General features: G+C 52.0%; 6 protein-coding genes across 6 annotated transcripts; 1 reads left to right on the top strand and 5 right to left on the bottom strand.

Annotated features, from left to right (window-relative positions):
- Positions 1-336: 336 nt before the first annotated feature.
- On the bottom strand, positions 337-2,521 carry BO94DRAFT_494933 (uncharacterized protein). Its single transcript, XM_025609247.1, has 7 exons — positions 2,450-2,521; positions 2,045-2,367; positions 1,716-1,977; positions 1,244-1,669; positions 1,093-1,199; positions 948-1,047; positions 337-879 (listed from the first exon to the last, which is right to left on the bottom strand). The coding sequence occupies exons 1-7, from the start codon at positions 2,472-2,474 to the stop codon at positions 737-739; spliced, it is 1,386 nt and encodes a 461-aa protein (XP_025466243.1). The 5' UTR covers positions 2,475-2,521; the 3' UTR covers positions 337-736.
- Positions 2,522-3,097: 576 nt separating this feature from the next.
- exg2 (putative exo-beta-1,3-glucanase) lies at positions 3,098-6,065 on the bottom strand. Its single transcript, XM_025615123.1, has 3 exons — positions 4,795-6,065; positions 3,735-4,747; positions 3,098-3,678 (listed from the first exon to the last, which is right to left on the bottom strand). Exons 1-3 carry the CDS (start codon positions 5,761-5,763, stop codon positions 3,267-3,269), a joined length of 2,394 nt encoding a protein of 797 aa, XP_025466242.1. The 5' UTR covers positions 5,764-6,065; the 3' UTR covers positions 3,098-3,266.
- A 209-nt stretch (positions 6,066-6,274) lies between these two features.
- Positions 6,275-7,317, bottom strand: BO94DRAFT_576202 (peroxiredoxin). The gene is made up of 3 exons (XM_025615122.1): positions 7,065-7,317; positions 6,831-7,012; positions 6,275-6,777 (listed from the first exon to the last, which is right to left on the bottom strand). Exons 1-3 carry the CDS (start codon positions 7,243-7,245, stop codon positions 6,340-6,342), a joined length of 801 nt encoding a protein of 266 aa, XP_025466241.1. The 5' UTR covers positions 7,246-7,317; the 3' UTR covers positions 6,275-6,339.
- A 3,447-nt stretch (positions 7,318-10,764) lies between these two features.
- On the top strand, positions 10,765-11,990 carry BO94DRAFT_114621 (glycosyltransferase family 32 protein). The gene has a single exon (XM_025605529.1). It carries the CDS (start codon positions 10,889-10,891, stop codon positions 11,876-11,878), a length of 990 nt encoding a protein of 329 aa, XP_025466240.1. The 5' UTR covers positions 10,765-10,888; the 3' UTR covers positions 11,879-11,990.
- On the bottom strand, positions 11,989-12,734 carry BO94DRAFT_114620 (uncharacterized protein). The gene has a single exon (XM_025605528.1). The coding sequence runs from the start codon at positions 12,651-12,653 to the stop codon at positions 12,276-12,278; it is 378 nt and encodes a 125-aa protein (XP_025466239.1). The 5' UTR covers positions 12,654-12,734; the 3' UTR covers positions 11,989-12,275.
- BO94DRAFT_599063 (serine/threonine-protein kinase) lies at positions 12,705-14,854 on the bottom strand (the record flags this gene model as incomplete). Its single annotated transcript, XM_025616296.1, has 7 exons — positions 12,705-13,305; positions 13,361-13,899; positions 13,949-14,104; positions 14,159-14,363; positions 14,430-14,541; positions 14,599-14,721; positions 14,812-14,854. The coding sequence occupies 7 exons, from the start codon at positions 14,852-14,854 to the stop codon at positions 12,816-12,818; spliced, it is 1,668 nt and encodes a 555-aa protein (XP_025466238.1). The 3' UTR covers positions 12,705-12,815.
- Positions 14,855-15,927: the final 1,073 nt, after the last annotated feature.

The raw sequence follows: 15,927 nt of genomic DNA, 5'->3' as shown, positions 1-15,927 counted from the left end.
GGCTACACGTGGATCAGCTCTTTCACCTTGGGTTTGTTCTGGACGCTTTCGGGTTGCCGACCCCTCGCCTGGAATGTGGAATGGTGAATAGTCCTGAGCCCCCCCTTGTCCAGCCGGCGTCCACTTGGACCCTATCGGAACGACGATCATGTTGCTCGACAGTCGGCTCGCTGCATACCAGCCGGCCATTGTGATAGGCTCTTAGCCTGCAGGGTGCTCCGTGCGGTCCGTTCTAGTAGCTTGCATCGCAACACCCCGTCGCCATTGTTGCTACACCGCTACAATGAGGCGACCCCGAGGACCAATGGGTTCCAAATTGAAGTTTAGAATTCAACGGTTGTGAACACTGCACCACTTCGAGTCAGGGTCGCATTGGCATTGCTGCTGGTGCAGAATCATGCCCAATGTGATGGCCACACGCAGCATCGGAGCACCAGTGAGATCTACGGTCATTATCTGCCAATCGGCGGGTCACAATGCCCCGGTGATCGTATCGTCCTTTTAAGCTTTCAGCCACTCGATCATATCGCATATGCCCGGACGAATGAAACCAATGCCAGCGAAGAGGCGCTGCATCCGAGTACCCGATCCCGATCGTTAGGGCAGCAGCGTTGGGCCATCAAGTGGCAACAACAGCGATGAGGCTGTGAAGTTGATCTATCCAACTAGGAGGGTGCTATGGCTCACGGAGATAGCACCTGTCGCTCGTTAAGGGCGGATTCGGCAACCGGTCAGCTCAGCTGTCCGTGTCCTCGTCGGCCCATTGCTCTCGTAAAGACTGTATCGAGGCGGCCACATCCCAGCCGGTCCTCGTCCACATTTCTCTCAGAAGAATCTCGGCAGCCTCCTGGTCCGGTCGATGCCGGATGACCCAGCCCCCTATCAGGTGTCAGTTTCAAGCCAAGGCAACGCAGTCAGGCCACATGACACGCTGACCTGGGACTTACAGGCCACCAAACTGTGCCGCGCAGTAAAAAGCGTGTTCTCCGCTTTGGGATTTGACTTGGCCAATCCCAGCACCATGAAGAGGTGGTGTCGAATCGTTTTCTGGAATGGTCAGACGATCACAACAGCATACTTCTATGGACTAACCTCTATATTGCGCGAGTTTTTGAAACTCTCGTAGGCCAATGATGGGCTTGGGCTACAAGAAAAGGCTAGGACAATCTTGGCGATGTGGTAGTATTGAACCCCGACCACTGCTAGAGTCAGTAAACTCATTCAAGAGCGGTCGAGAACTCACCATGCACGGGTAGCAACATCCACACCTCCGGGAATCGGCGGGAAACATCCTTGTCACGAGGGAGAATTCGAAGGGGATGAAAAGAAGGCGGCTTTCGGGTGTTCCAATCTTCGACCTCTTGAGCAATATTCTGTAGCGCGGTATATTCTGGCGAGGACACTTGGTTGAATGCGCATCTCAACACTTTGGCTAGCAGAAAGACCATCCGAGCGGCCCAGGCGAAGTCATCATTTCTGACAAATATATCCGAATGATGGAAGCTTTCCAGGTTCGTTCGCAGAGGCTTTTGCGAGATTAGCGATACGTGGATATCGTCACGGAGACACAGCCAGGCAGCCGCCTCGCCTAGGCCTCCTGATGATCCAAAGGATGATACAGTGTTCAATATATGCGCTGCTCCTGTCAGGTGGAACTGATTGTCATCACCTAAACAAGTCAGCTTGTGGTTCTCCGTCTATAATCACACACATACACTCCATCTCCTCATGCTGGCGAAGAATCGCAACAGTGGCAAGCACGACATCAGTCAAGTCACCTCCTGAGCCAGAAAGCGCTGGAATCAGCAATTGCAGACAGTGGTTATGATACTGCAGCGCTTCTGCCTCATTTCCCTTGCTCTGTCTTTCAACATGTCGAGAGGAGAAAGCAAATATCGCATAACGCAGGACCGGCTCCTGCACCGCTCTGACCGGGACCTCTACCTCGAAATGTCGATGAGGGTCCGTGATATCTGCCTTGAATATAATCAGCATCCCCAACAAACCAACCACAGTCACAGCAACAGATAATCATTATACTCACCCACAGCGCCATATTCTCCACATAATTCCGCATCAGCGTAGCCTCTCGCCCATTAAGCGATAGCCTCTGTTCCTGCTTCAAAACAACCAATTTCAACCCCCCACTAGACTCCTCCAAAGCATGCTGGAAACTTTCCCCAGCCAAACCCCCAAACTCACGCGACGAGCCATCATCCCGCAACCGTTGTATCGAAGACGTATCCCCCAGCCCTTCATCCGTCAATGGCAAAGTAAATTGCTCCAGACCACCATCAATCCCCTCCTCATCTCCCACACCAACCTCATAAAACTTCCTAACCAACACCGTCTCATCCACAAACCTGACTTCACCACAACAACAACCAGTCAGCACCACCCCAACACCAAATCCACCATAACCAACAAGAGGGGTCGAAAAAGCACTAACCCGGCCCCATCAAACGCACCCACATCTCCCACCCCGGAAACGCCACCTCAGCATCCTCCGACAACTCCAATCCCTTCCGAAATCGAATATTAACCCCTCTTTCGCAAACGGCCCCTGCCCTTTGACAAGGATTGCATGCTGGTGTGTTCGTGTCGCCTTTTCGCTTTGCTTCGTTAGAATGCTGGTTTCAGGTAATGGTATATGAGTGTGAACGTACATTTTAAATGACGGGCTGGGATAGAGATTAGTTTTGCGGCTATGGGATGGATGGGTGGGGGTGATTGGACTTACTTCGACATCTTTGGCTGTAGGGATGGAAAGGAATCGATTGGAATTGGTCAGTGTGGCAAATGGCAATGGAATGGGGGGCGGGTTGGGCAAGTACCAGCCTGCGATCAGACGATTTCTTGGTCTGTGTGATGGGGACATGTTGGAGGGAAGATGGTCCGGAGGGAAGGACGGAAAGACTTGCCGTGTAGATTGGATCGGGGGCCGCGGCTAGTCCCGGTTTGGGCTATCCCCCCGCATGGATCCCCGCATTTGCTGGATGGGGGAATTTGCCGCTGGGTCACGCGTGCGGGTTGATTTTTGGGCCCACTAGCATTAAGGGGTAGGATTATTTGGCTTTCAAGGTTGGAGACAGGCATTGCCAAGTGAAATTCTAATCGTATTTGGTTTAGAATTCTAGTACTTTAATCCAACAATCGCTCTATGAGGCACTCATGTGATGCTCCAAAGCATGGCGCGATACGCTCGCTATGACCCTTAAATGCTTGCCGGACGCCAAAACAACCATATGATCCTGCGGATAAAACGCTCAATAATACTCCGGTAAATTTTCGAAACTCGGAATCGCGTCCCCGCACTTGAACTCCGGGCTATACGCCTTCTTCGGCATGTACCCATTGTTCCATGCCGTCCGGTAGCTCCACTGCGCTGCTGATTCCGTCGCCCACGTCCAGTAGAACCAGCCCATGGCGGACTCAAATGCGGACATTTGAGCTTCGGCGTAGGTTTGCAGGAACGTTTTGTATCCCTTCGAGTAGACGCCCGGAACGGCGTTCGCTTGCGTGCAGCTGCAGGTGCCGGCGCTTGCGGTAGGACAGTATTCGGTTGAATCGGTCAGGGAAAAGGTACCCTCCCAGCGAGTGCCGCGGCCCACGTCATTGAGGTATTGGCCGCAGTCGGTATCGGCTTGGGACCATTCGCCGCAAATGGTTGGGCCCCAACTAATTGGAGGGTTAGTTAATTGTATAGAGGGGGCAGAGGGGACAGAGGTACGTACCCCGTACTGGTAACGTTGATTGCCTGGATCATGGGGTACCAGCTCTCACAAATCAGCTCAACCTTTCTCGTATGGTTAAGGACTATTTCGCCCGTATTGAAAACAGTATACTGGTGGGTGTCGAGCATCATGTTATCCGGGCGAGTTTTGAGCATCTTGTCCCATTTGCTCAGGTTGAGGAAGCCGTCGTGCACGGTGACCCAGGCCTTGACACCGTTCTTCTGGACCAGTTCGGTCGCTTGGATCGTCCAGTTGAGGACGGCTTCCACGGAAAGGGAAAGCATGAGGGGTTCGTTCACCAGGCCGTAGATCGTGACGACATTCTTGTATCGGTCTTGCGCGAAGAATTGCGAGAGCTGGTTGTGCATGTCCAGAGATCGTTGCCGGTTCATCTCCCCTTCGGTTCCATTCAGCCAGCGAATCAAGCCCTGTCGACCACTGTGGTTCCAGCCGTTCTGGCTACCGGGAATGCCGTGCGGGTCAAGATTGACGCGGAGTCCATATTTTCGGCAGTACTCAATGGCTCGCAGAAGGTATCGCCAGGCGATTTTGGGAACGTACGGATCCCCGTCGTATGTCCCAAGAGCCCAGTACGAGAATTGGATCCGGACGTGATCGAGGCCCGCGTCTCTTATATCAGCAAAATCTTGCTCGGTGATAAAGGTGGCATAGTGCTTTTCGATCACTGACGCAGCTGTATCACCGAGTTTCTCGGATAACGTCCATTCATCGATGATTCCTTCGTCCAAAGAATAAGGATTGAAGAGCGAGGGAGTAATCCAGGGCTCAATGGACAGCCAGCCTCCAAGATTGACACCGCGAATAGGCTGAGAACCGTACGGAAACTTTTTATCCAGGGGCGGCACGTTCTCGTTCGCTTGGGCCGAGTCGTTCCACGTTGAGTTCAGGCCCATGATATATAGACCGCCGACTGTCGCGTTCGTAAACGTCAGGTTAAAACCGGTAGTGTCGTACCACGTAAACGGATCAAGATATGTACCCCTGGCGTAGGCCTATCGTTGTCAGCTCCACCGAGACGCGCGCATGGGTCCAATCATACCGGAATGCTGTCACGACTGATTCCTAGATCAGAGCTTCCAGAACCTCCACCCTTCCCCTTGTCATGAAGCCTCCGCGACTCAATAATCCCAACAGGAATAGCAATAGCCGCCAGCAGCAATAAAACGCCGAAGAAGATGAAAGTCTTCTCCCACCGCTTCCAAAACGACGGTCGTCCAGCGGAGCTCTTCACACTGCCATCCAAGCCCTCTTTCGGAAGCATAGCCTCCGTCGCCAGTCCCCCACCACCACGGTGTCGCATCTCCATATCCGGACCCCCCTCTTCCAACTGCGCACCCGAGACAACCCGAACCTGCCCCTGCCCCTGCCCCCTAGGCGCCACCGCAGGAAACGGGCGGAGCATAAACGGCTCCTCACTCAAGACAGGGAGCTTCCGCTGCCTACTTTCCTCCACCGGAGCCGCATTATCCGCACCCAAATGACTCAAACAATCATCATCCCCATCCTGCGATCCAAGCAATTTAGCCAGAGCATCTCCACTAACCAGCTCCGACCCACCATTCCCACTTTTATGTCTAAAGAACGCCGCCAGTCTCTCCTTCCTCCGTTGTCTGCGCGTCTCACGATCCGGTCGATCTTTCGGCTTCCGACCCCCCGTACCTATAGCGTCACGTAGCAGAGCATCATCGCCAAAAGCCCCGCTCATTTGGTACTCCTTAGCCTGTGTGACATCCTCTTCTTTGGGAATGGCGGTCTCGAACCCGTCCCTCCATTGATCGCCCTCGACCTGTGCGCGTAACGGAACCCAGGGCTCTTCAAAATTATCGTAATCGTGGACATCGTGATGTTCGTGGGGCTCGTAATCATAAGTTCGTGGCTGGGCGTGGTCGTCGTCAACCGAGGCGTTGTCAAAGTCATCTCTCTGGTAGATCGAGGGAGAGTAGACGGGATCGGGATCCCGCTCGTGGTCGTGACCCAGGCGGTCCCGACTGCGGGAGTGGCTCGGCATGCAACCGGAAGGTCAAAGGAACGAATGGGAAGGAGGTGATAAAGAATGTGGGTGAGGAAAGGAGTAGATTAATCGGATCGATAGGCTCGGATGTGCCGGCGCGAGGTCTGGAATGTTGCCCCGCCGATCAGTCTAGACTGCTCCGTCCCACGCTGACTGAGACCCCGATGGTTGGGAGATGGCAGATGGGACGGGTGGTACCAATTGGAATGAGGGGGAGGAGGTCAGATGGAGGAGTCAATAGGAGTAGCCAGAAAGTGTTGGGAGCACCACGGCGGGATCGCCAGGAACCGGGGAAGGGGTTGACTGGAGGTCAGCTCGAGGCCGGCGCGTCTGGCGATAAACAAAATACGGCCGATTCGAAACACACGCCGCCAGTCGTAGTCGTGTATGCGATTTACTGTTTACGGCTTAGTGCAGACAGTAGGCGGGCCTGATTGGATCGGGCTTAGTCCGGGCCATCAGGGACTGGACCCTGCTTCTTCAACATAGTATGACACTCATTTTATTACTATATCAGACCAATTTTCTATCGTTACACCTTGAGTGTTATCACATTATATCCCCGGCAACACCCTAGTACTTGGTGTAACGCAGGTACGGCTTCAGCTCGCACACCTCGCCAAACTTCTTCTTGGCATCCTCCGTCGACACCGAGGGAGGCACAATCACATCCTCACCGACGTTCCAGTTGATGGGAGTGGCAACGCCCTTGCGGTCCGCAGTCTGGAGAGAGTCAATGACACGCAGGACCTCTGCGGAGTTGCGGCCCGTCGAGGCAGGGTACAGCATGGTGAGACGGATCTTCTTCTCGGGGTCGATGATGAAGACGGAGCGGATGGTGAACGGGATGCCCTTCTCGGCGATGTTGTCCAAGTCACGCTGGTCGATCATGTCGTAAAGGAAGGCAACCTTGCGGTCGGCATCGGCGATGATTGGGAATTGGACGTTGGTGTTGGCAACTTCGTTGATGTCATCGATCCACTTGTCGTGGGAGCCGAGGTCGTTCGCACTCTAAAGCCATCTGTTGTTAGCGGGGGACCATAATGCAGCGCAAGCCTACTTACAAGACCAATCATCTTGACGCCCCTCTTCTCGAACTCGTCCTTTAACTTGGCGAAGGCGCCCAGCTCAGTCGTGCAGACGGGGGTGAAGTCGGCAGGGTGGGAGAAGAGGATGGCCCAGCTGTTGCCAATGAACTCGTGGAAGTCGATCTCGCCATGGGTGGTGGTGGCCTTGAAGTTAGGGGCTACACCTGTCAGCACAATTGAACTGGACCGGGGATATGTAGGTAGACATACCGGTCGATCCGAGACGCAGACGAGGCTGTTCCTGGGGAATGGTTGCGAGGAACCGGCGAGAGAGGGGCTGCAGGCGGGGCTGAGCGCGAGGAAGCTGGGAGAAAGACACCCGGGGGAGGGGGGTAGCTCTGGGGAGAGCAGTCAGGGCACGGAAGCCAGCACGGGGGAGAATTGAAGCCATTGTGATTGTCTTGGGGCAATTGAGATGGGTGAAGAGGAAACGAAGCTCCGGGGTTCAGTTCTCTTGCTCAAGCTGTTTGCGTGATTGCATCAGTGGGGGTCCGCTAACCGGTTTGAGATGCCAGCCATGTTTGTGCCTCAGGCATGAAGGAATCTTGGCATCGCTGTCGGGTGAGTCTTTATCCATGTAAGCGAATGGCAATCACTTTGATTGACCCGTCTATGCAGTGTGGAAGCAAGCTGCTGGCACATACTTGAATGGCACTCCCTAGTGGGGAGGAATAATCGGTAAAGTCATGTACTCGGTATAGCTCCGTCTGAATAGATGCTATCTATCCCCTCAAAGGAGTTTCTGCTCCTATATAAATAAGGGTGGATTAGCAGGCAGTCCAGACACCATAAGCCCAGTTCTTACCGATTTATAGGATTGTTATGCCCCCATACACCCGCTTGATCCGTGCCACCCGAGCTCGCCTCCAACAACGGCTTACCACCTGGTTGGACTACTGTATTGGTCGGCTAGAGCTCGATATTGAGGGCATGAACCTCCCCAGGGATCCCTGGCTGCACATCTGTCGAGTTGTAATTTGACTGAGGGAGCCACTTAGATGCGTGGGATGGTACTCTGACCATTCTCAGGCTGGCATCGAGCTTTTCGGGCGACTGACCGGTTCTGGCTCCATCAGCTCTCACCACGATATAGCCATGTTTTGTCCAGTAACTCTGTTTGGTGCTCGGAGGTGACATTTTTGATTCTCCCGGGATGAAATCTATTCGGCTTAGCGATTAATTAATAGAAGGGGGGATTAGAACACACTCGCTGTAGGGAATGTCCTTCCCATATGGTCCGTAGGTCGTTAACGTGGTGGATTTCTCCCCTTCATCGGTGGACTTTGGTTGATAAAGGTTGCATCGGATCAAGCTGTCGTTCTGCAGAGGGACACTGACTTTGTGCTTGAAGGTGTACGGATAGGTGGTCTCATTGACTGTTTGTCGTCCTTGACCTGAAGCAACATGGTTCTAGTTGGTTTGAGTATGAATTTAGATCTCGTTAGGTGATGTAGAGTGATTGACTACTTTCATCGATGGATGCATGCCAGAAATTTATATCTGCACGACCGGTGATGTGGGCTGAAGAAACACAGCGGCCTAGGTTCAGTCCAATAAAAATGCTTCCACATAAATACTACACCCAGGCTCACGTATATCATCATTGTCTCTGTTCTTAGTGCATGAATCAATTGAAGTCAGGGGGTTTCGGGTCGTTAAGTAGCAGACCAATACTTGGTCTGCTACAGGATCCACCAAACAAGACATGCATATTTGATGTCGCGATCATTTCATAATGTATAAGAATAGTGGGCAGTTCATGAGGAAGGAAATCTTTTATGGTCTTCTACAGCCAGTACAGTGTGGTGATACCCGTGATATCTAGTAGATGACATGGCACTTTCCGATTGGTTGCAGACTAGCTCTCTGTTATGAGGTTTGCGCTTACCGTCTCCTTCCTGTCTGAGGTCTCTCAGTTTCAATTCCCTCCTCGTGGTCCATAAGTGACATGGCTGACTCGCACTTATGTTCTACTTAAGCATAGACACGTGTATTGCCTCAGGCAGCAATTGAATCTAGGCGGTATCGATTTGCCAGTCACCATGCATGCTACTCCCACTCCGACAGGCGGAGAGAGCCACGGCGGTCTCGGGAGGAATGAATTTCATGAAATTCATGAAATGAAATCAATGAAAGATTTCATGCAATGAAATAGCATATAAATTTGGACAGAACAGGTTCTTGAGAATTCAAGATGGACTTTATTTCATCAACAGAGAAATAGAAATCGAGAGATGACGAAACAATAAAAAGATAGACACTGTATAAGATGAAATCCATGAAAAAATCCATGAAATGAAAGCAGTGAAATCTTTCATGCAATGAAACTGTGAAATGGCATAACCAGGGGAGCACACCGCACATCACCAATTATGCTTGTGCACTGAACAGAAGCTTAGCATAGCTGACACTGGCTACCAAGCACTACCAAGCCCACACCAACATCCTCACTCAACAACTGCCAGTCCCTCGCCGCAACCGGCCATCCACTCAGGCAAATGAAAGTATCTTTTCGTATCCCCCCACCCCAACCAACCTCCAGTCCACGACAGTACCGCAGTGGAAACATCATCCCGTGTGGTTCAGATGAAATTATGCTCATCACTTTTCTCAACCAATGAAAAAAAGCCAATGTCAGACTGTCTTAGATGTGATTAGTTTCATTCAGATTACGTGCAGGATATGATGTGATGTGATGGATTCTACTCAGGGGTTTTGTATTTATCACACCACACTACATACGAAACAAAACCTAAGCAAGTACAAAAAAAAAACCTTCCAACTTCAAACCACATCTTATCTAGCATTCAGAGTAGGTAGAAAATACACAAATAACCGCCGCAAGGGAAAAATGCACCCATTCAGTAGTCTTGACGCTCGGGTGACAGACGACCGAACCCAATCCCGAACCTACTAGCTATAAATAGAACCAAAGGGTGGTGGTAAGCTTCAGTATGGCATTGGCATCAGCATCAACTGACACAAGATTGAGCTTATTCTTCCAGGTGGTTCTGGACCCAGGCCATTGCTACCTACTCTATTTACCTACACATTTGAGAATACTAATCGTCTGATAGTTAAGATATAGTACTGTGATACAACAAATCCAGCCCAGAAACGTGAGCGTGGGCTGTTGTGTTACATGCGGGTTGTTGGCACGGTACCACCCTGGGTAAAACTAAGCATTGGCGGGGGGGAGGTGACCTAACTGACATATCAGGTTATTCCCTGGTAGATAGTAGTGGCAAGCAAATCACATTTGTCTTTTTACGCCATCGTTATCATTTTCCCTATCCCTACGCGCTTACTTCCACCAACCCTCCCACCCTGACTGCAGGGGAAAAAGTAAAAAATAGCATTCACTAGTACTCACGCCCTGAATGCCCAGCATTACCCTGCGTAAGCGCATACCTATCTACCTACCTCCTCCATACAGCAAAAAGAAAAGCAAGTAATACCTACTGTTCCAAACACCGACGCCGACGATCCCAACCATATCCTACTCCACTTCCACTCCACCCAGACCCTGAGAATTGACCCCCAATCGGCTGGAATTACCCGTCCATTCAAAAACCATGTCTAAGCGCTGGCTGGCTGGCCAGACTTGTCGATTACTATCTACTTACTATCCATCCCTAAGTAATACTACGGATGGACTCGTATAAGTAAAACCTAAAGGTGCGTGGGTGGGTGAGTGGGTTGCCTTGTCTTTCTTCTTTTTTATTCTTTGGGTTCGATTCTGCAGGGAGATTGACTTAAGACGGGCGTGGACCCTACATAAGTACATACGTGCTATACTTACTTATACTATCTTTTATTCATTTCGTGCATACTCCGTATCTACGGAGGATATCGCATTTGGTTTATTTGAATCGGGTTTCTTTTAATATTAGTTTACTTTACTGGACGGATTTTTCTATTCTACGCTCCCTCATTACCACCACCAGCACACCAAGACCTACGATCCAGAAAGACCTAATTGCGATGCATCAATAACCACACACCACACCAACCACCACAAGGAAGCAAGCAAAATGTCGACCTTCCTCCCCAACCGTCCCACCCTAACCCTCCTCTTCTTCCTCGTCCTCCTAAACTTCTACCTCTTCCACCGACTCCTCCGCCAACCCGTCCTCGATCTACCACCAACCGCCATCACCACACCTACGCCTTCGCCCTCCTCCTCTTCTGCACCAACAATACCAACAACCACACCACCGTCAGACCCCCTCCCCACACCCACCGAAACCAAAAAACCAATCCCTCTCAAACTATGGCAAAAAACCGGTCCTAAGGGCCTCACCCCCCTCAGCGAATCCTACATCGCCACCTGGAGAACCCTAAACCCTTCCCTGCGACACGAAATCCTTTCCGATGCCAGCAGCTCCGTATACGTCGACACAGCATACAAAGAAACCTGGCCCTCCATCGCCTCTCTCTACCACGCTATCCAAGTCCCCATTGTGAAAGCCGATCTCCTCCGCCTATTAATCCTATACGCAGACGGTGGAATATGGAGCGATCTCGACGTTGGATGCGAGATTCCCCTATCATCCTGGAGCGCCCTAACACCCTCGGAGCAGGATACAGAAGGATTAGACATGATCGTCGGGCTCGAGTTCGACGGATGGCAATTCGCCAGCTGGACGGTACTATCGCGGGCCGGGTCCGTGCATATGAAGGCTGCGATTGAGTACGTGGCGGGGCAGGTGGAGGGGATCGCGGAGAGGAATAATGTCACGGTGGAAGGGGTGACGATGGAGATGATTCCGGATGTGGTGGATGCGAGTGGACCGCAGGCGTTGACGCTGGCGGTGTTGGGGAGTTTGAGTCGCGGGTTGGGGGAGAGGGTGGGTAGGATGAATATCACGGGGGTGCGTGAGCCTAGGTTGCTGGGTGATGTGTTGGTGTTGCCGCAGGCGGCGTTTGCGGCGCGGCAGGGGGGTTATCCCTCGGATCAGGGACCGTATTTGGTCTCGCATCATTATGCGGGGTCGTGGAAGAATGAGGTTGGGGGGGAGTGAGGGGAGGTGAATTTGTATATAGATATGTGTATGTATAGTATATGGGTGTGCATGATAGATGTAATGTTCAAGGTTGGTTATTTGTCATGATGAGTAGTCTACTAATGGATACGTACATACAGTACATCACATAGAAGGTAATCAGTCCATTCACACGGCAATACAATGCTCCATTCAAGGTCTATAGGTATAATGAAAGGAGAAACGTCATTAGTTACAATGATAGTCCACAGCCCCGCTCTGCCATGATGCCTGGTACAATCCACGGCGGGGCCTCGACTATCCACCGGGTATGCAAACGCCTCACAAAGACCTCAAACACGGACAACAGAATGGGAATTAGAGAAGAAAAACGGTACATCTCGACCATCGTTGGTATGTCACAAGGATAGATAAATTAGAAATCGTCATATGCCACTCCCATCTGTACAACTCCGGAGCCAACACCATTCAAGGAAATAGAAGTGCAAAGAAAGAAGCTGGTCTGCGCTGGATCAAGGGGATCCAAGGACAAACCAGTCGCTCGGACAACGGCGAATCCGTGACGGTTATAAAAACGACTGGGAATGAAGATATGCTCTTGATGTCGGCTTCGGTCCGCAACTCGGCTTCGGACGGTCGAGGCCGGCGTCGGCAAACAAAAACGAATGAATGATCCACCCGGGCATGGGTGGGTCGGCCGGATCATTATGGAACCTCCCCAAAAGCAAGCTTTCAGTCGGTTGCTGCATGTCGGTCCGACAATCTCGGCGGCCCAGTCGTGTGCGATTCTCATGGCAACGCCCCCAGAACGAAAGGCGGCGAGATAGGCGACAGGCTATCGCGTATCGGAAAGCGCGAGCTTCTCAACAGGCAAAAAATCTCTATCGAACTGTCCAACAGTGGTCAAGTCATAGCAAAGCGTTCCTCCTCCGGGTATCAAATGCGAGCGAGCCCTTCAGCTGATAATCTGCCTGGCGCCTTCTTTACCCAGCACACCTGGCTCCTGGGGCTTCGGGCTCCTGTCGCGCCCCTTCTTTCTGCTGAGGAAAGCAAGCATGCCGCTGTTCGAGCCTTTCCCCTTGGCGGACCCAGTATCGTAGCCTTCCGCGGGAAGGGTGGAGCTGTGATCAGCAAGCTCGCTCCAGCTACCGGCCTCCTCCAGTACCATCTGGACACCTCCACCCTTGCTCTGCTTGCGTGTTGCGCCTCGCTGTTGCGCGGCAGAAGGTGGCAGAGGACGATGGAAAGGCGGAGCAGGCGGGGGTGGTGGGAGAGGCAAAGACGCTTGCGAAGTCGGTGTCTCGCTGAGAGGAGACGGGGTGTCCGGCTGAGTTAAGTGACTGGCAGAGCCATCGTTCCGTAGGGGAGGCGAGTTTCTCGAAAGGTCGGGCTGGGAGACCTGTCGTGAATGCGTTGACTGTATCGGGAGACACTCTTCCGGGTTTCTGAATCAAGGTAAGCGAGGGTCATATGGACGCTATACAAGCAGAGGGGACTTACGTTGATGCGGCAATCGCATCCGCGGCATTTCTGATGTCGGTTAGCTCGCGCTCAGACATTTCCTTGGTCTGACCCCCCACGTACCCTACATAGTTCACCCTGGTATAATCGAAGGGTTCAAACATCGTCTCAATGAGACGATGTAACTCATCCTCCCGGATCTCCTTGGCCGTCGCATCCTCTCGCAACTCCGCTCTGGGTTTTTGCCGACGGGCTCTGGCTTCGAGCGGCGCCTCCTCCAAAAGCAACTCCTCCAGATCATACGTAGCATCAAAGTTGGTTTTGTCGCTGGAGGGTCGGAACACGGGCGGGACTTCCTTCTGCTCAAGCGCGACAAAGTCGAGATCGGCGAAGAACATGTGCGAAGTGAAACTCTCAAAGCTAATCGCACCGATGCGCCTCGACCGATCCCTCTCCATAAATGCCGACATTGCTCGCAAGCAGGGAACAGAAACCGCGGGGTTTGTGACGAAGTACTTCGGTTGCGCCTTTTTGATATTCTCGCTGAGGACATCCTGGCTCCGACCTTCAAATGGGCGCTGATGAGAGTCAGGACCGGCATTTGTCCATTAATCCGAGGCGACCTACCTTGTTATAGATACACTCGTAGAACGTAACTCCAAGCGACCACCAGTCGACTTCGCAGTAGTATCCGCCGCCTTCGTATACTTCCGGGGCGAGATACGCTAACGTTCCAGATTTGCTCGTCAGAGGCTTGCCGGGTCGGAAATCGGAAGCAACGTTCTGAGAATGGTCAGTTTCAAAAATACTGGACTGCATCCGAACGGCAAGACTTACAAAATCTGCCAAGTGGACATGCCCCTCGGAATCCAACAAGATATTGTCCGGCTTGACGTCACGATGAATGATTCCCTGCGAGTGAATATATCTCAGAGCACAGCCCAGCTCAGCTATCCAGAAGCGCACTGCCTCCTCTGTGAAACATTTCCGCGAGATGTGGAACCGCAGATCACCACCATTCATCAAATCCACCACAATGTATCTTCTCAACTATCAGCGACTAAGGACGTGGGGAGGGTCGAGTTGGGAGAGCTGCTGCAGGACGCACATATATTCAATGTCTTGGAAGCTGTATCTCAAGTTGCAAAGGAACGCGTGGTTCAAGTGCTCGAGCATCCGCCGTTCACGGATGATATTCCGTACGCTTTCCGACCGAACCACTACATGTCAAAGCCATCGTCAGTGGGAGTTGATGCATTTCCGTGGTAGCAGCATACCTTCTTCTTTCCGAATGTACTTCAGCGCAAACGTCAACCCGGTGTCTTTCTTCTCCACGATGCGGACCTTGCCGAAAGCACCTTTGCCAACCACCCGCAACAGACGAAACTGGTTCAAATTCACTGCGCTCCATTGTTAGCACTTCCACGACCAACTATCCTCAGCCAAGCGCGCCTGACCACACGCTTGACCAGAACAAGACCAATACGCACACTCATCGGTGGGAGCCACCTGCTTCCCTTGCGAGTTTCCCATTTAGAAAGTTGTGTAACCACAGACGCTGGAAATCTTTTTTCTGAGTCACCTCCGGCAACATCCCACTCGAGCCACGGCTAGATTTCGACGTCGAAGAATTGATGCGAGGGGTGAATAATCTGCAGGGATCGGAGGAAGCTGTCGAGGAGGACAGGGGAGGGGGGCGAATTGAGGAACGTCGGAGGGTAAAGAAGAGGAACTTTATAGGAAATGCTGAGACGTGGACATCCAGGTCTAGACACAACGAGACAGGTGTTAGCCAGCAGCAAAAGAATTGCGGAAGACGGCGGTGGTCTATTGGAACGGGAGAACGTGGGCGGAGGGGCTCATTTTCCCGAATGGCAGGGGGGATAGCCTTCTTCAGGTGAAACCTACCCCGATGAAGAGCGATGACAGCCAAAGTCAAAAAAGGGTTGAAAAGTGACAGAGAAATCCCGACGAGGACAACCAAACGGAGGCCTGGTCGGGGGGAGAGAAGGGGGGGCGGAAAAGAGCAGGCGATTATGGGATGGAATTCCGAGCCAGGCGTGAGAGGAACGGGGCAGCCCCTAAGACGGAGTAGTTGATGGTTAGTTAGTTGTTTCTGACCAGCAGGCGGGCCGAAGTAAGTGTGGCCTGTAAGTCTGTCTGGTCTGTAACTCCAGCTGCGTTGAGGGAGGGATGGATGGGAAAGGGAATCATCCCATCTGGTGGTTTTGGGTTTGATTTTTACTTTTTCTAGTCGCTCACCTTTCGTTGCTTTTTGTTTTGCTTCTTCGCCTTTTAGCTTTGGTTCTGGAACCCAGCCAGAAGAAGTCCCCCGATTCCGATGTGAGGCGAGACAAATGAGAGATAGCACCAGGCTCAGGACGGAGAGAATAAACGAGCAGGAAAGATAAATCACAGGAATAATAATGGTAAAAAATGAAACGAGGCGAGTTGGCCCAGGTGACTGGATTAAGCTATGGGGGATTGCTGGGGTTTCTTAGGTCGGCCTGGGTAAGCGAAGAGAAAGTCTGGAGAAATCCAAGATGCAGCGATGGATGGAAAACCTTCCTGTCGTAAGACACGGTATTTACCAGTTAAAGTTACCA

Source organism: Aspergillus sclerotioniger (genome assembly GCF_003184525.1).
Source record: "Aspergillus sclerotioniger CBS 115572 chromosome Unknown BO94scaffold_18, whole genome shotgun sequence".
Lineage (NCBI taxonomy): Eukaryota > Fungi > Ascomycota > Eurotiomycetes > Eurotiales > Aspergillaceae > Aspergillus > Aspergillus sclerotioniger.
Note: the sequence above shows the minus strand (reverse complement) of the source record. Positions and strands in the feature narration are given on the sequence as shown.

What these genes read in the sequence shown, in the direction of transcription:
- BO94DRAFT_494933 (XM_025609247.1), bottom strand. Translation starts at nt 2,474, where the DNA reads ATGTGGGTGCGTTTGATGGGGCCGG. An exon ending in CCAGCATGAGGAGATGGAGT is followed by an intron (nt 1,670 to 1,715) that starts GTATGTGTGTGA and finishes TGACTTGTTTAG; the next exon opens with GTGATGACAATCAGTTCCAC. An exon ending in GCGGCACAGTTTGGTGGCCT is followed by an intron (nt 880 to 947) that starts GTAAGTCCCAGG and finishes GACACCTGATAG; the next exon opens with GGGGCTGGGTCATCCGGCAT.
- exg2 (XM_025615123.1), bottom strand. Translation starts at nt 5,763, where the DNA reads ATGCCGAGCCACTCCCGCAGTCGGGACCGCCTGGGTCACGACCACGAG. An exon ending in TCAGTCGTGACAGCATTCCG is followed by an intron (nt 4,748 to 4,794) that starts GTATGATTGGAC and finishes TGACAACGATAG; the next exon opens with GCCTACGCCAGGGGTACATA. An exon ending in ATCAACGTTACCAGTACGGG is followed by an intron (nt 3,679 to 3,734) that starts GTACGTACCTCT and finishes CCCTCCAATTAG; the next exon opens with TTGGGGCCCAACCATTTGCG.
- BO94DRAFT_576202 (XM_025615122.1), bottom strand. Translation starts at nt 7,245, where the DNA reads ATGGCTTCAATTCTCCCCCGTGCTGGCTTCCGTGCCCTGACTGCTCTC. An exon ending in TCTGCGTCTCGGATCGACCG is followed by an intron (nt 7,013 to 7,064) that starts GTATGTCTACCT and finishes TGACAGGTGTAG; the next exon opens with CCCCTAACTTCAAGGCCACC. An exon ending in GCGTCAAGATGATTGGTCTT is followed by an intron (nt 6,778 to 6,830) that starts GTAAGTAGGCTT and finishes AGATGGCTTTAG; the next exon opens with AGTGCGAACGACCTCGGCTC.
- BO94DRAFT_114621 (XM_025605529.1), top strand. Translation starts at nt 10,889, where the DNA reads ATGTCGACCTTCCTCCCCAACCGTCCCACCCTAACCCTCCTCTTCTTC.
- BO94DRAFT_114620 (XM_025605528.1), bottom strand. Translation starts at nt 12,653, where the DNA reads ATGAGAATCGCACACGACTGGGCCGCCGAGATTGTCGGACCGACATGC.